The sequence below is a fragment of the Colletotrichum scovillei genome (assembly GCF_011075155.1).
Source record: "Colletotrichum scovillei strain TJNH1 chromosome Unknown Contig00009, whole genome shotgun sequence".
Taxonomy (NCBI): domain Eukaryota; kingdom Fungi; phylum Ascomycota; class Sordariomycetes; order Glomerellales; family Glomerellaceae; genus Colletotrichum; species Colletotrichum scovillei.
Genome location: NW_023336267.1, coordinates 5,202,974 through 5,224,733, shown reverse-complemented (window position 1 = coordinate 5,224,733; position 21,760 = coordinate 5,202,974). Strand labels below are relative to the sequence as shown.

The following is a 21,760-nucleotide window of genomic DNA, read 5'->3' as shown; positions in this document are numbered from 1 at the left end:
CGCTGGAACTGACGTTGGCGGGGCACGAGTGCATTGTGGCGCGAGCCTGCCTCGGGTGGGGGTGGGGCGTGGCTGAGACAGATCAGTTTGGTGCCTGATGACCGTTATTGAGTGAGGCCTGATATGTCAGGCGTATCAAGGGTGAGCAGTTCGTCCCATATGGAGCATCTCTCAGCCGATGGCGATCCGACCAAGAGGCATAGATTCCCATGAATCAAGGTACGGTAGGGTAGAATCAAGTTTGGAACTGTTGAATATTTCGTAGCATTGGTATACACCTGTTCTAGAACTCTACATAGGCACCGATGTTTGCCTTTCCTTGCACCAAAATCAAACCATACCAGGTGGTTGACCTCCAAAAAGGACACCCAACGTCCTTATCATGACTCCAAACGTCCGGCCTGTCACAGGTCTATGTGCCGATTGCGCGATCTGTCGACGCAATCCATCTATGTGCAATGCAATGCCGCAGTGATAGAAAAGAAAGGAAAGTTGGTAAGCGTTTGCCAGCATGCTGTCAATGTAGAAAAAATGCCCCGTATCATACTCAAACGCCGAAGCTCAATACGAGCTGTATGCCGAAGTCGAGATGCGAGTCGAATCGAAGAAGAGAGTAGTTGTGGTGTTGTAATGAGGGTATCACGGTCAGCGGATTATAATTATGATCCTGTCCAGGGGTGTTGTCGTAATGTAGGTAGGTGCCCTGGGCAATGCAACCTGTCGTTCTTTGTCGGCCAGGTTGACTTTTTTGCTGCCGTCTGAATCGAAACGGGCCCGTGCCATTTCAGCTGAAGGGCAGCTATTGCGAACAGGCCGGGGTGTCCTGGGTTGAACAAATGCGTGAAATGAGCTTTGTATGGACTTTGGATCCGTCCTTGTGCTTTTTTACAATGCCAGAATCACCCTAACCCATCATGTCATGAGGCGAGAGGTTAATGAGAGTGCCTCTGGTCGTATCGTATCGTCGTGCTCGGCAGTTCCGAGGGCACTTCATGTTGAAGGGATCCAGACGAGCTCAATGACACCGTCAATCTTGCTCATCGGCTCGCCATCCTCCTCAACCCACCGCTCATCGTCCTTCCGACGAGTGTAGACCTGAAGTACGGATCCATCCTCCTGTACGTGGGCCTCTTGCAATTCCCAGGCAATCTTGCGACCGGTCTTGTGCAAAGATCTGCGCTGGGGGCCGAACATGTAGTCCAAGTTCCAGCCAATGTCATCCGGAGCAGGGGTGAAGGTGCGTTCCATCTGGTCCAGGTTGAAGTCGATACCCTGGGGGTAGTGGGCAACGCTGAATCCGTTGGCGATGATGAAGTCGTCAGCAGTAATGAAACGCTGATAGGCACAATCCTCTCCACAAGCGTGTCCGACCTTGGCAGACTGGAGGGGCTTGGCGTAATGCCAACCACCGCCCTTGTAGTGGTGCAAGCTCAAGGGCTTGATACCAGACTCGTAGAAGCCGGCTGGGTCGCCGTACAAGTCCAATTGCCAAAGCTCCCAAATGTTGGTCAAACGAACTTCGGTATTTTCGTAGATACACTTGCGGAGAAGGATATCGCCCTGAGGACCCCAGCCTGAGTTGGCCTCCTTGATCTTGGTCTCCGTCTTGCAAGACTCGTAGAGCTGGTTAATGGCAGCCGCGAGAGGAACGCTGAGGAAGACACCAGCACCGCCGAAAGCTTGAGAGCCGTGGCGGTGAATGGCGTTGACGTCCTCGGAAAGGGTTCCGATGTAGAGAGGGTCGAGGTGGTCGAAGGTAGCAAACTTGTCAATCAGACCGTGCATGCTGGGGAAGAAGGTGTCATCGTCGCAAGTGACGAGCCACTTTCTGGTCTTTCTCTCAGGGTGGTTGTACAGATAGGGCACCAGGGTAAGGTAGCGAACAGCCATCTCCATGGAGGGGTCGGAGTGGGCGACGTCGGCGTCAATTCCAACCCTCTTGAGCCTGTCGCTGGCGTCCTTCAACTCAGCGTCACTAGCGTCAAGAAGCAACAGCAAAAGCTTGCCGCCATTGGACTTTCCGTTGCTGTCGGTAAGCCAGTGAGCCCATTCCTTGATCGGGCTTGTCTTGGGGTCATTGAAACGCTTGTAGGTAGTAGAAACAGCGAACATGAAGTCGGAGGCGTTGACGGTGGAAGGGTAGGAAGACTGTGTGACGGGGACATCCAGGGGCTCGTGGCACTCCTCGGGAGCGTACGACTTTGTGATGTCGACAGTCTTGAACTTCTTGGGGAGGAACTCCTGATCCAACACAGTGTAACCCTTGCGCTGGATGGGCTTGCGACTGAATCTGACGTAGCGCTTGAAGTAGTGAATCTTCTCGGAAAGGCCATACTTGTCCTTGAGGGTCTTGATGTGGTCGGTGTTGATATCGCAGTTCATGACGTGGCTTGAGGAGGGAGCGGGCTCGGCGGGGATCTTTTCGGAAAGCGACGAGGAACCGTGCGACTTGACGGGGTCCAGGGGCTGCTGATGCGTGATTGATGACTTGACACCGGCGCCCGTCTTCATAATGCGGCCGCGAACGTCGATGGCATCGTTCCTGAGGGTGAGGGCCATGACGATGAGGACGACGACTGCAAAAAGCAGCGTTCTCGTAAGTGGGTTACGCATGCTGCAGACGCGATGCGGGTTGGGCAGCTTAGCTCCCATTGTCCGAATAAAAACTTCTAATTGTTTTTCGTCCAGCTTGACGGTTGTGAGTGGGTGTCGTCCTTGAGAGGCGGGGGAAGGTGAGGTATACACAATCGCTGGTGAGAGCAGCCAAGAGATGTTGACCAAGCTATAGTCTGGATGACGGAGAGAGAGTAATGGCGGCAGCAGTAGTTCGGACGATGTAGCTCCACGGGCCAAGAGGTGTCAAAACGGTCGAAAAAAGGCGTCAAGGCGAGAACCGCATAGGAAAGACGTCAACGTAGATACTAAAGATAGTAACTAGCAGTGCTGTTGTTGTTGCTGAGCGAGTGACACGATCATAGGACCGGCAAGTGATCGGGAAGACGTTGACGACGACAACGACGAGTTAGATTTGTGGTCGGGAGCGGGATCGGAATCTCTGCCGCTAGGAAACGAAGACGCAGACAGACAGACTGGCGATCCAGATTTCGTCGTGAGCTGGAGAGACGAAGAAGGAGGAAAGGAGTAGGAGGGGGAGGGTGGGAGATGAGGGAAGAAGAGGTAGAAGAGGTCTGGAAGAAGGAAAAGAGGGTCTTGGCGGATAGGTAGTGCTGCGTAGGGGAAGCAAAGGCGTACGAATAGTGCGCCGATGTGAACGGGAGGCCAGGCTAGGGCAATTAGGAGAGAGACAGGTCCCAATTTGCAAGGACCTCGAAGACGTATTCGTGGATAGCAGCGAAGAAGAGGAGACTCCGGTACGGCGTAGAGTGATGGACTGGGGATGGTGGAAGTTCCCAGGGTAGGCTGTCAGGGGGTGTGGGAATTGGAATGGGAGAGGAAGAGAGAGAGTGATGGAGCCAGGGAAAAGAGCAGGGGGCGTGTGGATGAACCGAGTGCGCGATCCTCGAGGATACTTAGGGGGGAGAGAGAGAGACTGTGTGGCAGAATTTCGTACCTACGGATATAAAGTGTGAAAAGGGAAAAGGTGGACACTGGCAGACTAGGAATACACTGAAAGGGACGAGGGAAAAAAGAAGGAAGCAGAAAGGGCAGTCTGTTTCTGTAGGGAGCTTTGGAAGAGAGACAGGTAATCAGTTGCCCACTTCCAAGGGGAAAACACTGTCATACTCTGTCAACTACGGGATCAAGACAGGAAAAAATAAAATAAAAAAATACTGTGTAGGAACGGATAGAGAAAGAAGAGGCAGACGGGCCCGGTTTGGTTGGTGTGGCCGGGGCCTTGGATTGATGAACCGACACACTTGGGAGAAAGACGTGGGAACGCGGGTGGGATGGTTGATTGGAATTAAATTGGGCGTACAGGGGTAGCCTGCCATGTTGAAGAAAGACGATGGTCCTTGCCGCCCATCGCTTCCACACATGGAAGAAGCGATGGACGGTTTCTCTCCCGTACAGGATTTACGGTACGGTACGGTAAAATACCGTCCAAACAATACGTGTGTGTGTGTGCATCCGTATGTGCGTGAACAAGGAAGGAGCAAAACAGAAAGGGAAATAGGGGACGGGCGCTTCAACTGCCTCCAGGTTCTGCCTCGGATGAACAAGGACGGAAAGTCAACAAACCGATGTTGAATACACTACTTGAACCGTCTCAGCCACAATTTCCCAAGCGCCGGTTAACGACCACAACGGATAACGAGCCGCTGCCAGTGTCAACGCCGCCACCGCCACCGGCTGCCAGTGCCGTCCCAAGGTAGCAAGACGGCGAGGTACCATACCTTAGCATGTAGGTAGGTACACTACGGAGTATCCGTACCTACACAGACTCTGTAACAAAAAGACCATGCTCCTGCTCATACATAGACGAGCCCATATGATAGGGGGGGAAGAGACAGGAATAGGAGGGACTGTGAGGCGAAAATGAATGAGAGAGAGATTCTGCGTGCTGCAGTGACAGCCAGTAGTCACAAAGTGGGAGGCACCATTGGTGAGCAGAGGGCGGCAGGGCCAAAGGCAAGGTGCAGGGGAACCTGGGATGGTACCTTGGCGCGGAAACGGGACCTGCAGCTTGCGTCTTGCATGGGAATTTACAACCGAGTTGGAGGTTGACGAGTGCAGATGGGGGGGGAACGAGTCGAGCTTACTCTCGATTCCGCGAAACGAGTATTGAACTTGAGGCTGACTGATTGAATCAGAACGAAAGCTGCTTTGCTAGGTACTCGAGACAGAAACCGCGTGATCTCGTCTCCAAACTCCAGTGTCTCCGTCTCCCTATTTTTTCCTGTTCGGTGGCACGTACACGCGGCAGCATGGAACACGCAGAAGCAACATGAGTCCGATCTGATGTTGCTTGCTGCGGACTCATGTTGCTTGCTGCAGTCGTTGCTTCTCCTCATGGCACAAAGCGGGTGTCCTCGTCATTTCATCTCATCTTATCGCGCCCCCGAGACTGACCTCAATCATCTCCGCCAGTCTTCCAGGGTTTCGCATCGTAGCGGCATGGATAGGTAGGGAGAGCCCTGAGAAGCCACCGAAACCAAGACCTACGTAGCACTGTACGATACCTGACTGTGAGCATCAGTGTCGGTGGCAGTGAGTGAGCTGCGTGTTGGGTGCGGGCGGCACTGTGAGAAAGAAGGGCACGCTTGAAAATTGATGGATCACGGCTCAAGGGTCAACAACTGGAAAGACATGGGGAGGTGGGAGAGGTCCAGCCCGCGCGACCAGGGACGGGGAAAGAATCAGAAAATTTGACTGGCCAGGACCGGCAACGCACGAGGGGGCACCATACCTAGGTAGGAATGATGGGTGTGTAGATAGACACAGGTGGGGGCCAAGGGTGGGGTGTCTGCCGGGATGTCCAGTACGTACCTCCACAGCCTCCCCGGTGTGCTGTCGTGCTGCTCTAGGTACTGTACGCTGTAAGGTAACCTGCGGCCTGCCTCTAAGAGTTCCATCTCAGTGACCAGTCGCCAGTATGCTCTGCGTTATCGCTCGCCATATCCAGCTAGCATTCTGGCGAGACCACGGATCTATTTGCTAGAATATGCATCTTGTCGCCGACGTTGCGGCACCAAGACGGCAAGGACCCAACAACCCCATCTGCTGGGCACGGCATCTGGCGGACCTGTCAACCGTGCCGAGAACGCTGGGCGCTGTATGCGGAGGCGCTATCGTGGATAAGACGGCACTGCTGCTGCTCATGATGATGATGATGAGACCAACCTCTGTGCTTGGAAACCTGGCAGTGAAAGTAGGTGACGACGTCAGCTATCAACACACATTCGATACTTTGTCGACGGACAGTCGCCTTGTCAGCGCCAAAAGAATGGCACGAAACATGCATCAAATCTTTTCGGCCCTCGAGCGCGGTTACGTGGCAGAAGGCGTCAAAGAGCGTGCTAACGCCTAGGCAGAGGTCGGCCGATCTGCTCTTTGACTTTCAATTGACATTCCCGTCAAGACGGCGCTATCAACGGGGCTCCTGTTCCTGACTTGCGTATCGAGCCCGGCGCCAGCTGCAAGCCACAAGCTTCCAAGCTGAGAGGAAACGCCGGCCCACCGTCCCTCTCCGCTGGGATTCAGCGCCGAGTCACCTGTGGATGGGCGCTAATTAGTGTACAGATTGCAGACGGGACTAAGAGGCTAGAGCAGATTTGGGCGAATTCGCAAGCGGTGGGCGTTCATTAGTAAGGCCATCTGCATGATTGTTGACTTTCCCTCCCTCTGGCGTGTAGGTGAGTGGCAGTTGAGTATTCGGCCTTATCAGATACTTAGTGGGCTGTTAGACAGTGTTTGAGCGTGCCCTGCATGAGCGGAGGAAAAGGCGAAATGAGTGCCAAATGCAAGTTGAGTGCGAGGAAATAAGGTACGATTAAAAAATGAAAAGCAATGACGAAATGTTCATCCGTATCAGTCTATCAGAGTTCACCATAAGTTATAACTGGGGGATAAGAGGATCCTGAATCATGTGATCCATACCTCCTCTCTCACAGACCACCAGATTCAATCGCCATCTTCAAATCTCCAATCTCGCCGCTCTGCCAAGTCTGTGAACGTGCTCGAGGCAATAGCACGCGATTGGAAGGTCCGCGGTTGCACACTCCAAATACAACTACCTTACGGAGTATGGAAGTAGAAAGTCATAATGAGCACCGCCATCATTGGTCAAGATGGCACCTTCTGTCTGTCCCTTTTCCTCAGGTCCTCAGGGGTTCCTGCTTCGTTTTGGAGGGGTGTGAAGATAGCCCGTGTCTGTTCTGCACCCTCCCCCCTTCTCCCTCCTTCCTTCCTTTCTTCCCAGTGGGAACCAAAAAAAAAAAAACTTGGGAAGGGACCATCCACCAAAGATGATCTAGGAAGGCGACAAGCCAAGGAACCCAGATTCTACCTTCCGAGCCCACCGAAATGACCGCGCATCGCCAAGTACCGCTCCCGTACCCGCGAACAACCTGCAATCTCTCGCCTTCCCATGTGCCGAGCGACCCCAATCTTAATTATTTTCCCTCCCCCACCCCCATCTGCAAACCGTCCAAATTTCAGCAATCTGCTGCTGCGAAGCTATCCAGGCCGACCCCTTCCAGTCGAGTCTATCCGTACGGATACCCGAATCGCGAATCCTCGTCTCCGTTCCAATTCACATCGCAGTGCGGCTCCCAATCGGGTCTTTCTGAATTAGACTGCTCATGGCATCATCCCAAACCCTTCCCAAGGGTTCCCAAGGGCCGGCGGAACGCGGTCCATTTTCGGATAGTGACAGATTTGATGGTCAAGGCCCTAAGAATCAAACGTCCCGTTGATTCAATACGGATACAGCAGACAATGACTTGGCAACTTGGCCCGTGGATGTTCTCCATTTGGTGGATGGTGTTGCACGGCTCGGACAACTCTACTCGCTACTCAATCTATATACCACGCTGCTGATCATCGTCGATTCGCCTCAATCCCAGACCACCCGTTTCTGACTTCGGTCAGCCGAAAGGGGATGATATTATCAGTATCTCTCTTTCAGTCAATATCAAGAAACATATGGCGTCTCCCATGGACTCCCACGGAGTTGTTTCCGTACACCTACACCAGCTACGGATAGATGGCAGGAAAAGAAACCCTCCACAGAAACCGGATGGCCTATCATCAATTCACGCCGAGTCTCCGTCTCTGCCACCAAACCCGTTACGCTGGTTCAGCCTGCATCGCCATCGTCATCGGCCCTTCTGACCCCGCTCTGTTGTGTACTGTGCTCTGAGCCACCTTGTTCCGTCCGCTGCAGCGCAATCAACACGAGCTGGATGGCATTGCCCTACGGGTGCAGCGTCTTTCCCGAGTCCTGACTTGGGTTTGCGTGGTTGCCACTGAGAACTTTGCACGCTTCATACAGTGTACCCGCTAATACACGAGCACAGCCTGTTCTGGTGCCACTGTTTCCTGCCATCCGCCGCCTGCGCAGTATCACTCCGAATGAAACCCTCCCTCTGCCAGAAATCAAGATGCATACGACAAAAGAGTTGCTATTTTTTGCACCACGAGAAAAACGGGCCGCCTGACGCGTCGTCACTTCCAACCGGACGACCCAGTTTGCACAGTCGCCTCCACCAAAGTGGCCAAATAGTTGCGCACTTGGCCACGCTTTCTCCTTTGGCGGCTGGTCCTGAGGCCACAAACAGCTGGTGTCTTCAAAGCTTTGTTACGCATTTGCCGCGATCCGAAATAATAGTTGCGTACCGCGCTTCTTCCAGAAGGTTGCCGCCCTGGGGAAGCTCATCGGATCTTCAGCAATCGCCCTTGTTGCTCCTACGTATTCGTACAACAGCCTACAGTCCCTTTCAGCGTCCTCAACAGTCACAGAACCACCTGGAGGCTTGAGCACTAAGAAGCCAGAGAGCCAATCCCATGCTCCAACCGGCTGAGATCGACGTCGACGAAAGACGGGAGGCGCTGCTTTCAAGCCAATACCCTCTCTGGCTGGACAACTGCTTCGGGTGCCCTGTGGTGCCTGCGACATAACGGTCCTAAAACGGATTGAAGGCTGGCTGAAAAGGGTCCGCCGTTCAATGGACTGTTACCCTGCAACAAATCATTTCTCGAGTCCATGCATCCTAGGGATCTAGACACCCCCAACTGACAGCGACGCTTCCCGATTCAGGGATTGTGCCGGCGCCGTTTGATTCCTTTCTGCTTCGACGAAACATGACGCGGATCCTGCTGCGAACCGCGGCCGATCAGCATTTCTCTGACAACAGACACGCATTCTTTGTTCCCCTTTCAAGCCATGGTGGCATGCATGCATGGTGGTGAAGCTCAACCGTCCAGCCACCCATCCCCAAACCACGGCGGGTGCTTGGAGCGGCAGCTGGCCCAGTCCATCAAACTTTCGGTTCGACGCCGTGAACCTTAGCCAACATACTTTCCAGCCTTCCACTGCATGCCCCGACAAGCGGGAAGCGCAGAGTCAAAAGTTGGGCAAAAGTCAATTACGCCAGCTCTCCCCGGCCAGCCAAGACAAACATTTGGACTTGGCGATGAGCTTAATCGTCGAGAAATCGCAAATGTTTAGATGACGGCTGCACCGGCGAACCGGTCCCAACCGCGTGCGAATCGTGCAACGGACACAGAGTACACCCTGAAGCCCAGAACGAGGAAAAGAGAGAAAAACGGGGAGCATTACTGGACATGGTCGATCGACCTGCCCATCCCACCGCATCTGGACAGCCCATTCAATGGACCCGACACGGCCTGACGGATATGTGGCCCAGTAATTCAGCGCCAGTTTTCAGTGACCGTTTCCTTGACGTGGGGGATATCAGATGAAGAAGGGGTTGTGGGCAGTTGGATTTTGGACTTTGGGGGCACGGGGGTTTTGAACCGCCGGCGAAAGGCCGAAGCAAGCAACAACAAGACTTAGCCTCTGACGAAGGCCCAGAAAGCAGTGTTGCCAAACGTCAAAAGGCGCAGAGAGACCTGCACATCCCAGGCCGTCTCATCGTCGTGGAGTCGATGACGTCCTCAGCACAACCTGGCACACCAAATCCAGTCGTCAGGCTACTCCACCAGCTCATGGACCCGATCACCACGACTCACGAGTTCCACGCAGACTGGGAATTCTGGAATTTCGCTCAGCGAACCCGGGGACTCAGAACAGGGCATGACTCCCGCGATTCGAGCTTGCGGCTTTGGCGAGACAAGCAAAGTCCAGACAATCGTCAAAAATGCAATGCACCGCCTTGCTGGTAATGAACTGGAATTTCGGAACCGAATTCATAATTAAACTGCCGGCGGGGGTAGTCTAACATACCTACCTCGAGGAATAGAGCATCTGGTATGGAGCCTACCTTAGCTCACGTCTAAAAGCACCCGAAGACCAGCCATCCGTCCATTACCGCTGCTATTTTGGATTCAAGACAATCCGCACAACGAACGTCGTCTGAATTGTGTCAAAGTTACCTGATGAACCCCTGCGGATCACCCAACTGATCCGTTTCACATCGCTCGAGGATCGCCCTGCTCGATATGGCTACTCCCTACAACAATGTCCAGCCCGTTGGCCAACTTCCAACCAGTGACAAGCACCATACACCATTCAGCGCTGGCGACGGCTCCGGATTAATTGTCACTGATCTAATGGATGCCATAATGCTAAACCTCTAACCACGCGGGACCGCACGGGAGCCGGCCGGCAGTTGGACCGTGGGCCCCTGGGCTACGCCGCACCAACGTCTGTCTATCGCTCTCCATACGGCCTGTCGGCTGCCATAGTTCAAGGGGTTATTTGGTGTATATCATGATCTGCTTTCTTCCCTCCACTTATCTCAGTGGCTCGATCAAGAACCGTATAGGGGTTGTAGCCTTGAAGCTCCATCTCCTTTCGAGCCTCCGTTTGTATCCTTCTTGTCTGTTGTTGCGAGCGCCTCGGTGGCTCACAAGCAGAAGCTTGAAAGCATGCCTTCCAAAGTTCCAATAGATGCTGGACGTCCAAACCTACTCCTGAAAACTAACACTTTTCATCGACCCGACTTGTTGATTGGGCCTCCATTTCTTTGCCCATCCCCGCACTTGGCCCGCCTGCATGATCTCCCGTGCTCACTGCGATAGCATGGCGGCTCTCAATCTGAGGAGGGCTCAGAACCAACCATTGCTTTTTTGCTTCCCTTGCCGGCCGCAACAGCACCATATGTTTCTTTCCAATAAGACCATGCGTCCCCTTGGTTCGGGAAGGCCCTCCGAATCCAACTAGGGCTAGCGTGCGGATGCAGCCAGCCAGACATGGCTTGCAATCGTGTCTGTAAAGCATCCGGCGCATGTGTACGTGGATGCAAGATGAAGCCGCGTACGGTGAACGACTTGGCGGAAGCCAGTCAAAGCCCTTACTTGCTTTCCCCCCTACGTTCTTATCAAATTGGGGGGTTGCTGTTTCGCCAAGTTACCTCCCTACTTCGCATTTCCAATATCTGTTCCAAGCGATGGGCAACTGTAAGATCTCGTGGTCTTCCTAAACGAAAGGTCAAGGTTGAAGGAACAGTTTTTTTGCTTGCCGTATACTTTGCTTGCCACTTTAAGCTTGCAGGCTACCACATTTTCGACATACAAAGGTAAGAAAAAAAATGTCATAGATACATGAGAGCGCGGCAAACACACAACAAACAGTCCACAGACTTTCAACAGGCAGACATGTATGCCTCGTCCTACCCGAGTCCTGCAGCGGACCCGGCCGTCAGCTATTTTCTCTTTTTTTCTTTTTTTTCTCTTCTTTGTATGTGTAAGTGAGTGTGCGTGTATGTGTGTATGTGTTTCTCTTCCCGTGTCTGAGTCTCCTCCCTCCCGTGTGCTTGTCAACTTTTTCCCCCTTTTTCCATTTGGTGTGTGTGTAACTCGGATGTGTACTTTGGGGCAAGCATAATCTATCTTGACGGCTGTGTGATCCCGGAGGATGTGTGGCTGGCTGGAGGCGAGGGGGAAGGCGAGGCACGCTCTTGACGAGCGTGACAGAGCGTGAGGAGTGGTATCACGAGCTTGCCGAAAGTGGTGGCGTGCAGGCTGGGTTTGGGTTTGTTTCCTCGGGTGTCTGCGTGGCTTTTCTTCTATTTCGTTCTGGTGCTCAGGGATGGGGGAAGATTAACAACGCCTAAGGAGTTTTCTCTCCATATTTCTGTTCTGTTCTTTCCCTTATGGTCAGGGAAGGCGACTTGTAGATGATGGATTGAGGAGATGAGGGACGATGAGGTAACGGAAGTGTCACAAACTGGTAAGTCACTGTTGCGTATCTTAGGTGTGCGAGAAATTGATGTTGATGGATATCTTGATTCGAATTCTCTATGCTAAGCTTGAAGCATGCCAACCACTTAAAACGCCCATGGGGATATCTCTCTGGCCCTTTGCGAACACTCTTCTTTCCTCCACACTCACGAAATTTGCCCTTGCCACCTCTTTACTGGTAGTGACCCTTGTGATCACCGACACCTGGCCGCGCCACACCGTCATCCACGTAGCCCGGGAGCTGCTCCTCGCGGCTCAGACCGCCCAAGGCGACGGGGCCACCCTGGCCGGGAGGATGCGAACCTAGCGGGCCGCCGGCATCTTGATGGCCGTACTGCTGCTGCTGCTGACCATAGGCCGGCTGCTGCTGGTGAGGGGGGATCGACCCGGGCGGGGCCTGCTGGCCGGGCGTCGCCTGGGGCAGGTGGACCTCAGGGAGAGCCTGCTGCTGCTCCGCGGTGCGGAGGGCCTCGTAAAGCGGGCGGGCGCCGGCCGGCCACATGCCGTTGGGACCCTGGGGCGGCACCTGGCCCTTTACGATCTGGTCCACGGTGACCTTTTGTCCGTAGAACGCTGCGTTGGCGTCCTTGCGCTCCGTGACGACGGTGCCGTCGACCTGGATGCCGGCGTAGAAACCGCGAGACTTGACGTAGGAGAAGACGGGCTTGAGCGAGGTGCTGCTGCTCCTGCGCTTCTTGTCCTTCTCGTCGGCCTTGAGCTTGCCGTCCTCGGCGGGTTTCGCGTCCGTGACGTGGTCGTTTGCGTTCTTGTCCTTGGGGTCGGGGTTCTTGCCGCCAAAGGAGGCGCCGACGTCCATGACGCCTCCGGCGCCGTAGGGGCCCGCCACGACGGCGACGTCCGGGCCGAGACTGACGCGGGTGGACATGAAGGCGGCGAGGGCGGCGGGACTGTTGATAACGCAGACGCAGTCGTAAATGTCAACGCCGATCATGAAGCCGGCGCCGAGGGCGTGGACCTGGATGCCGGAGGGCGGGGACCAGGAGCCGTCGGGGAGGCGGGCGATGAGGATGCCGGAGCCGGTTGCGCCGGAGAACTGGAAGCCTACGCGGGCGGTGGTGAAGATGGCGAGACCGACGGCCTTGTTGATGACCTTTGAGGGAATCTTGACGATGGCTTTGGATTCCTTGCGCGCCTTTTCCTTGTTGGGCGTCGTGGGGCGCGAGCCGGTCGCTTCGGCGTGCTTCCCGGGCTCGAGGTGCTCGCCCGTCTGTGGGGGTACGTCGGATGTGATTCCCTCCTCTGTGAGATTGTGTGTTAGCCGAGTGCTCAATGGGGTATCAGTGGTTGGGGGTGTGGTTTGAGGGCACTTACTGCAGAAGCTCTTGAGAATCTTGGCCGCCTTGTCGCACTCTCTATCCATGGTGGTGGGCAGGAAGCTCTGCGAGCCCATCTTATTGGCGAGGGCGTTGATGGGCACGGCGGCCTTCATGCCCATCTGGGAGAGGCGTTCACCCCATCCGCGCTTCTCCTTGTGGTTGGGATCGGTAGCGGGTGCGATGTACGCAGCGTGTGCGGCAGCCGGGTCGGTGTAAGGACCGCCCTGGGCGTGGCTCGGGGCTGCCGTGCCCGGAGGTCCCTCGAACTGCTGTTGTGAGTAGTGGTGGCCGGCGCCGTGGTCTGCGGGGTTGTAAGGAGCTTGCTGGCTCGGCGTCTGTGCGTACGACTGCTGCTGGGGCACGGAGCTGCCGGCGGCGTATTGCTGCTGCTGCTGGGGAGCATGTGTGAACTGCGGCTGGTTGGCGGGAGGAGGGCCCGGGGGCGGAGGAGGGAAGTGTTGCTGCTCGTGGCCGGGGCCGGCGGCGCTCTTCTGGTCCGGGTTGTGCTGCTGCTGCTCATGGCCGGAGGTGTACTGGGGAGGCTGCTGTTGGTTGTTGTCGCCGGTGGGAGGGGGAGGGTAGAGCTGCTGCTCCGGTTGGATGGGAGGCTTCTCCGGGTTGGTGCCAGACATTATTGGAAGTGTCTTTCTGACGATGACTGATTAGATTCGAGTTGATGAGATGAAGAACGTCGAAGTAGCAATGCAAGAAGGCGATGCAATTGCTTTAGCTGGTAGCTTTTTGGAAATGAGGGGTATCTTGAGATGGTAGTATGAAGGAGAAAAAGTGAACCGACGAGGGGAGAATCGCTGTGCGTTTGTTCCTTTTGTAGGTCTGGTGTTTGATGGAGCTTTACGGCAAGACCGATGGAAGTTTAATGAATTCTGCTGGGCGTAATGTGGCGTATACTGTCGTCAACGTGGATATCGTAGGCGTGTGAGGCTGAGCTCCTGGCAGCTTGTGGTCCAGAAAACGGGGTCAGGTGTAGATATTCTGCAGAGAGGCCTCTCAATGCAGACGGGGGAGAGTCATGTCATCGTTTGCCAGCTCACCACCACCAAGCCAAGCAGCAACAGCTCATACCTTGCACAGAATGGGCGCCGTACAGAGGAGGGGAAACTTGGAGGGGCACGGCACCGGGGACACCAGGAAACGTCATGATGTGGCTGATGCACAGGGATGGCGGGAACCGACGGCACCGCTGCGGCAGAGGCGTGTGGCTGCGCAGTTGGCTAACACAGAGCGACGGGGCCGACGTTCCGACTCCTTACCAAAGATCTTTTCCATCGTATTACCTAATACAGCCTGGTCGAAGTGTCTTACCTAAGCAGGTACAGAGGTAAGCTACGTAGGCACTTCCTCCCCTTACGTAAGTGTGATTGTGCCAGTACAATATTACCTAAGCAGTGCTAGGGCGTGGGAGGCGTGGGAGGTCTCCATCTTTCTCTCTCTCCCCCACCTCTTTTTCCCCAACGACCCAACCTTATTCCCCAGCGGATGCGGGTACACACCCTGACACTATTGCCACGATCGCCAAGCTGTCACCTCGGTCGACTTTGAATTCGTTTGACAGCTTCGCATTCGCGGTGACGGCCAAACTTACACGTGTTGCGACCTCTGACGTATCGGCCTGCTGTCGTCATGCTAGATGCTATGCGCGGAAGATGGCTATCTGCCAGTCTGACCCGAACCGAGCCAAACAAAAAAGGAAACGGGGGGGATACGAGTGACTAAATGGCTGTCAAGTGTCCGGACCTCGACGGACTTGGCCTTTTCGGCGAAAGAGATGCCCACCCACCAGTACCGTTGGATTGATTAGTCGGGAATCAACACTCGGTGATCGGACCCCGAACCTTCATGATGGCTATTCCTGTTCCCGTCCTCGCCATGTCATTCCGTTGCAACATTGCGACAGTCGAGAAGCTTCCAAGACGAAGTTTATTAGACGACGTGTCGGTTTTTTATGACATTTCGTTGCGTTTCCAGTTCGCACCGCCGGTTAATTAATCAGGCTGGTATCAGCAGGGCGAGATGCGGAAATGTGGTTTACAGGTCTCGGACCGGACCTCGCCAAGAGTGGGAATCCCGGACGTCTCCCAACCTGTCCGTCGACACGGGAACTAGAAACGCGAACACAGGCACAGAGGGCAACCTGACACCGAGTCCCGTCTTACCAACGACCGGGCTATTGACGCGAAAATAAGAAAGGGCTGACAATCAGCCACCAGAGAGTGATCCCGACGCCCTCCAACTCCGAATCACGCGCGTCAAATCCCCAGTTGCAAGCAAACTTTGGGAGGAAACAGAGCAGAGACGCCCCTGCCCTGCCTCGTCTCATCCTTTGTTTGTTCTCGCTGCCGGAATCTGATCTTCGGCGCTCGCTGCAGCTGCTTGACCATACCGCTGGGTCTGATAGCGTAGCTTGTCGTCCTTTTTATTTTCCATTTTGCGAAATAAGTTTGATCAAGCTTGCGAGGCCTAACACAGAGACGAACCTCTATTGCGGTAAAGCCCACGAGAATTCGCATCAACCTAACAAGGCGGCCTCTTAGCGTTTCCCGCAGACAGAAATCCGTTGGGACGAGTTATCCACTTCCCGGCGGAGTTGTCATCCACACACACCGAGACGATCCCGCCCCACGATCTTCCTGTCCTTTTTCTGAGGGCGGCCCTGTCTGGACTCTCTGTACGACAGACTTCTCCCCCCGGCTGCCCGGGGGCGGATATTTGACTCGCGCCAACGAGCGTGACCATCGACCAGAATGGGACAAGCCTTGCTCGATCTTCAATCCCATTCCCCGTATTGTCTGCTCTCTTCGGGGTCGATAGACTGTCAGCAATCAATCAAGCAAGTGAAGAGAGTCGGCGCCAGTGCCTGTGTGTCGGAGCTCCGGCCGGTGAGCGACGGACAAAGGAATCCATCGCCCCACATTGGCGCTCTGTTTGCTGCCCTTGCGCAAAAGGTGGGCAAGCGTCCAGGAGAGGGTGAGAGAGTCGAGAGCCGTGAACGAGCGCAAGCGCAAGGTAGAGCTGGCCAACGCTCCCTTCTTCCCTCCTCCTACTTCTCCTCCTGTCTCTGATTAGAGTAAAGAAGTGGCCGACCTTTTATCATTCTCCTCGGCTCCTCGTCTCCTCTCTTCCCTCCTACTCTCGCGTTTATCTTCGCTCTTCGCCCTCTTCTCAAGCACCCGAATCTTCACTCTTCGGTCCCGAACAACCTAGCTCTTGTCTTTACCTTGCAGCACTGAGACTTCATCAAAGGAACGACTCGAGTACTACTAAATCACTACTCGCATACACATATACGCCTTAAGCGCCAAACAAGCGGCCCTACGTACCTATACAATGCCAAGCGCAACATCGCCGCCGCCGGGTCCTGACCCCACCCTCCACCTCCCGCGTATCCTCTGCCTCCACGGCGGCGGCGTCAACGCCTCCGTCTTCAAGGTCCAGTGCCGCGCCCTCATCTCCCGTCTCAAGAACAGTTTCCGTCTCGTCTTCGTCGACGGACCCTTCATGTGCGCCCCTCACCACGACATCGTCTCCGTCTATGGTGACTATGGTCCCTTCCGCCGCTGGCTCCGTTGGCTTCCTGAGCACCAGGCCGTAGACGCCGAGACGGCGTCCGCCGAGATCCACTTCCAGCTACGCATGGCAATGGACGACGACGACGCCATCGGCGCGACGGGGGAGTGGGTGGGGTTACTGGGATTCAGCCAGGGGGCCAAGATCAGCGCCAGCTTGATGTACACGCAACAACAGCTGAAGAAGAAGTACGGCAAGCGCATTACGTCGGCGGGCGGCTCAGCAGACTGGAAGTTTGGCGTGCTGCTCGCGGGCAGGGCGCCATTGATTGTCCTCGACGACAGGTTAGAAGTGCCGCAGGGTGTCGGCGATGCTGCTGAGGCGAGCGTTGAGTTCCATGACTGGCCAACGGGCCCTGGAACGGACCACGTCTTGAAGCTGCCGACAATTCACGTCCACGGCATGAAGGATGCTGGGTTGGATCATCACCGGGTGTTGCTCAAGCAGTACTGCCAACCGGGTACGACAAGATTGGTCGAATGGGACGGTGCTCACCGCGTGCCCATCAAGACGTGGGACGTGGAAGCGGTCGCGACACAGATTCTCGATCTCGGAAGGGATCTGGGAATCGTGAGGGAGGGGATTGAGGTATAGACTTTGGCGTGCGCTGCATAGCATGTTGGCGGAATTGTTTGAGTACCCATTTGCGTTTTTCCATATCTTCCACTGGATATCTTGATGAAAGCATACATAGATCTTTTGAGAATACCAAAATCTGTAATTTTCTGTTCAATTATATCACATGCGCCAAATTATCATCATGATTAGCGATCTGAACTTCTTTGGGCACTCAGTCACGCGAGGTGTATACGCCGGTCGACACGGCGTGGTACCCCTTCTTGCCGACCGCATGCGTCAGCTCGCTCCTCCAATCCTCCCCCCTCGCAAGCCTCTCGACAACCTTCTCCATCGTCCACTGAGGCCTCCATCCGAGCTCCCTGACCGCCCTGGAGGAATCGTACACCCGGTCCAACCTGTCGAGGAACCTCCATCCGAGCTTCTCAAACACGGCCGCGCACCCGGGCACGGCCTCCGCGACGACGGCGCCCGCGTCCGAGTCCAAGCGGCGTAGGAGCGTCGCGCGGGCGGCCTCGCCGCCGTCGTCATTCGTGGCAGCAGCAGCAGCAGCAGCAAAGGGCGGCGGCGCAGAGATGATGTACTTCCCGAACCCGATCGACTCGGCCTTTTCCATCCCGCACACCACGGCCGAGACGACGTCGGCAATGTCCACGCGCCGGTAGGCCAGCTCGCAGACTTTGAGGTTCGCGTCGTCGGGCATGGCGGCGCGGCGGTCCTCGTCGTCGTCTGGTTCCGGGAAGAAGCGGGACGTGCGGAGGACGAGGACCGGTAAGGATGTCTGGCGGTGGATTAAACTGCAGAGGTCCTCTGCCGCGCATTTGGTTACGCCGTAGATATTTTTGGGCAGGGGCGTGACGGACTCGGTTATCCAGGCGGCGGGTTGGCCCGGTGCTGGGGCTAAGGCGCGGCCAAAGGTTGAGGTTGTCGAGATGAAGAGGAATGATTTGATGCGGTTCTGTTGGGCGGCTGCTTCTTCTAGGAGGACGAGGGTGCCGGTGATGTTTGTGTCGATGAAGGCTGATTTCGGGTGGGAGTCGACGTGGGGCTTGTGGAGGGTTGCCGCGTGGACGATGTGTGTTATGGACGGGTTGTCCGCGAGGAGGGAGGCTATGAGGGCGCGGTCTGTGATGGAGCCGAGTGTTGTTGTCGTTGGGGAGGGGAGGATGTCGATGCCGTGGGGGACGTGGCCTAGGGATGGGAGGGAGAGCATTAGGGCTGCGCCGAGGTGGCCGGCGGAGCCTGTTACGAGGACGGTGTAGGGCGATGCCATTGCTTATAGGATGTTCAGAGGGTTTGGGTGAGTTTGGGGATTCAATGGGTGACGGGGGTGATGGTTTCGTGAGGTTTTGGTAATGTTGTGGATGAAGGTATTTGGAGTCTCGGTGTTAGTCGTAGTGGGGTGAGTCATTGGTTCCTCGGTGATTCTACGCCAAGCGGGAAGGGCGCACGACTAGCTCTTGGGGACGTCTCAGTCGGCCACCCAAGGCTATATATTGACTACTTGACCCCTGCGGCGACTGCTAATTGATGTCCGTAATTCTTTCCAAGTGCTGTCTATTCAACCAAATTGGCGATATACATCTTGAGGTCGTAGTTGATGTTGTCCTTGGAGCATACCAACCATCCCAATATCACTTATCAATTTGCTTTGACCCAAGGATAAAGATGTTACTGTTCCAATCCACTGTGAGTAAACCAACATTGGTTTGGAATTAAAATCACGCCAACTCCTCTTTGATAACACGGCAAGTCTTCCAGCCGACAAGGACCATGCTCTCGGGAAATCCTGTAACGTCTGTGTCGCGGCAACTTGCCAATAGATTGTAAAGCTAGGCCAACATCCAATCGATACATGAGCTACTGCCCATATAGAACACAAATATTGGACAGTAAAGTGCCTTATTCCAAGAACGCATCCTCAACATCACCCGCCTCCAGCCGTCGCACCCTCACCTTCAAACCCCCCTTGGGCCTCAACACAGGACTAGGATTAACAAACTCGATATCCTCAGGATCCACCGCGGCCTCAAACTTGAAATTACTCAAAATCGCCATGAAGAGCACTTTAATCTCAATCAGCGCGAACGCCTTTCCGATACACTGCCTTGGCCCGGCCAAAAACGTCGCAAAGGCAAGCGGGTTGCTCGCGGGCGTCCCCTCGAGCCGGTCCCAGCGGTCCGGGTCAAAGACATCCACGTCCTCGCCCCAGATGCGCTTGTTCCGTGTGACGAGGGCCGGGAACATGTAGAGCGGGGTGCCCTTGGGGATAAATGTGCCGCCGACGGTGACGTCCTCGACAGGTTCGCGGGCGGCGAGGACGCCCGGCGCGTAGAAGCGGAGGATCTCGCGCGTGAGGTTGTCGATGAAGGGCAGGCCCTCTTCGAGATCGAGATAGTCCGGCGTCGGGTTCTTCTTGAGGAGACGCAGGACTTCGGCCCTGGCGCGCGTTTGAATGTGCGGGTAGAGAGTGAAGATGTGCGTGCCCCAGGTGAGCGTCGTGGCGGAGGTCTCGTGGCCTGCCACCATCATGTTGAGGCAGTTTTCGAGGATTTCGTCTTCGGACCAGGGTTCGTTTATGGATCCGGACTCGAGGATCATGTGCGTCAGGAGATCGGGTCTGTCACGAGTCTTTTCCGCGCCTTTACCATCGCCACCGCTGCCGCCGGGGACCTCGTCGATTTCTGCGAAGCGCTCACGAATGACTCCTCGTATGCGCGAGCGGACGCCGCCGCTGCAGGCGTTGAAGACGCGGTTCTCTTCGAAAGGGAGCGAGCGGGTTCCCGGGACGTAGGCGTTCATGACCATGAGGATGCCACCGAACAGGGACGGGTCGAACATGCGGTGGTAGGCTTGGTGGAAGAAGGAGTGGGTTAGGGTGGCTTGGAGGTCGATGCCGAGGGTCCACCATGCTATAATGTCGACTGTGACGCGGCTGAAGGCTTGGGACACTGCGTTTATGTGAACACGCTAGGTTAGCAAGAGGAATGTCGAGGCGAGACTTGGTACCAGCCGACCGAGTCGGAGTGCTTGAGGCCAGACTTACTGTCGACGACGCCCTGTTGGGACTTGCTTTCATTATCAAAGAGTTGAACGAGCTCTTTGGCTTTGCTTTGGAAGAGTGGGATTGCCTTTTTGACCTTGGTGAGAGAAAATGAGGCTACGAGGTTGTACCCAGTCAGAAGTGAGTTCTTGAAATAAGAGAGCGCGATCTGCGGCATGAATGCTAATAGACAACTTACGCGATAGTAACTTTCTCTGAGCCTTGTGCAAATCTCCTTCAGCAAACACCATTCCAGTCCCCGTCACTTGCACAATGATGCGAGTGTTGAACTGAGCCTTGATGAACGAATAGCTCTTCGTCTGAAAGACCTCTTTAAAGACCTCCAGGTCGTTGATAATGAGGCAGTCCGCGTTGCCGAAGCCGGTGAATTTGATCAACGGCTCGTCGGGCCATTGTCGCGTCCACGAGAGGTACGGCTCGATGGGGTTTCCTGACCTGGCCTGGTTTATGAAGTCGCCGACGAGGAAGTGGTGGTCCTGGTAGATGTATTAGGAATAAGGTAATAGAGCTTATAACAGGTTGTGCCATCGTTCCTACCTTTGGTCCTGGGAGGTGTCTGAGAGGAGAGAAGAAGTGCGGGTAGATGAAGAGGCAGTACACTGCCCTGATAACGTGCCGCGCCACGAGCAGAGCGATCAGGTAACGAGCGGCGGTCTGCAATGAAGACTCACGTAGAGTCGTCAGAAGAGACAGAGCGCCCAGAGCGAGGAGCTCATGGTACCAAGTTGGCTTCAAAGACTCCATCGTGACCTGAGATTCAGCAAGTGAGTTGCCGTACTGGTCGGATGAATGTGGTGCCATAGAGGTAGGAAGGGTATTAGGGTAATAAATGTAACATCACGCAAAGATGTGGAGAATCGTGCCATTGATAAGAAATCGGAAAGATAAATCAATTCTTCATTGACCATGGGTACGGAAAGAAACCCTGTTGCTTGTGCCGCAATTGCTTCGGTAACTGGGTTAGTTCCAACAACCCGGAAAACACACAAAACATAGTATCCAACAGACGGCGATTTCCCCCACACTGATTGCCCTACCATTTGAGAATTAAAGAAGCAACAAACACGCACCGCCAATGAGCTTCTTAGTCTACAAGATATTCAATGTTCGGAATTATCGTGCTCTTTTACTAGTGTCTTGTAAGTGATTACTGAACCTGATTAATAGTTAAACTTGTAAGTTGTACCAGGTGACACAGAACGCTGGGAACGTCTCGTGGGAACGCCCACCCATGCAACATCCTTGCTCAAGTACTGAACTATGGACGAAATAGGAAAATGCTTTTCGATTTGCGGAATTCATCCACAGCGGGCTTTTGTCTGTCGTGTTCAACACCAACATTGTGGCAACGAATCAGACAGCATCAGTTTGT

The 21,760-nt window shown here is 54.9% G+C and overlaps 5 protein-coding genes across 5 annotated transcripts; 1 reads left to right on the top strand and 4 right to left on the bottom strand.

Annotated features, from left to right (window-relative positions):
* Positions 1 to 243: 243 nt before the first annotated feature.
* On the bottom strand, positions 244 to 3,902 carry HER10_EVM0008243 (uncharacterized protein). The gene has a single exon (XM_035477773.1). The coding sequence runs from the start codon at positions 2,650 to 2,652 to the stop codon at positions 991 to 993; it is 1,662 nt and encodes a 553-aa protein (XP_035329718.1). The 5' UTR covers positions 2,653 to 3,902; the 3' UTR covers positions 244 to 990.
* Positions 3,903 to 11,845: 7,943 nt separating this feature from the next.
* On the bottom strand, positions 11,846 to 14,237 carry HER10_EVM0008125 (LAS seventeen-binding protein). Its single transcript, XM_035477658.1, has 2 exons — positions 13,159 to 14,237; positions 11,846 to 13,086 (listed from the first exon to the last, which is right to left on the bottom strand). Exons 1-2 carry the CDS (start codon positions 13,793 to 13,795, stop codon positions 11,999 to 12,001), a joined length of 1,725 nt encoding a protein of 574 aa, XP_035329700.1. The 5' UTR covers positions 13,796 to 14,237; the 3' UTR covers positions 11,846 to 11,998.
* A 1,195-nt stretch (positions 14,238 to 15,432) lies between these two features.
* HER10_EVM0010503 (citrinin biosynthesis oxidoreductase CtnB) lies at positions 15,433 to 17,438 on the top strand. Its single transcript, XM_035479960.1, has one exon. The coding sequence runs from the start codon at positions 16,509 to 16,511 to the stop codon at positions 17,340 to 17,342; it is 834 nt and encodes a 277-aa protein (XP_035329994.1). The 5' UTR covers positions 15,433 to 16,508; the 3' UTR covers positions 17,343 to 17,438.
* Positions 17,439 to 17,538: 100 nt separating this feature from the next.
* Positions 17,539 to 18,685, bottom strand: HER10_EVM0008794 (NAD-dependent epimerase dehydratase; the record flags this gene model as incomplete). Its single annotated transcript, XM_035478303.1, has 1 exon — positions 17,539 to 18,685. The coding sequence occupies exon 1, from the start codon at positions 18,595 to 18,597 to the stop codon at positions 17,539 to 17,541; it is 1,059 nt and encodes a 352-aa protein (XP_035329774.1). The 5' UTR covers positions 18,598 to 18,685.
* A 369-nt stretch (positions 18,686 to 19,054) lies between these two features.
* On the bottom strand, positions 19,055 to 21,132 carry HER10_EVM0006718 (cytochrome P450; the record flags this gene model as incomplete). Its single annotated transcript, XM_035476296.1, has 4 exons — positions 19,055 to 20,275; positions 20,371 to 20,484; positions 20,567 to 20,864; positions 20,926 to 21,132. 4 exons carry the CDS (start codon positions 21,130 to 21,132, stop codon positions 19,227 to 19,229), a joined length of 1,668 nt encoding a protein of 555 aa, XP_035329518.1. The 3' UTR covers positions 19,055 to 19,226.
* Positions 21,133 to 21,760: the final 628 nt, after the last annotated feature.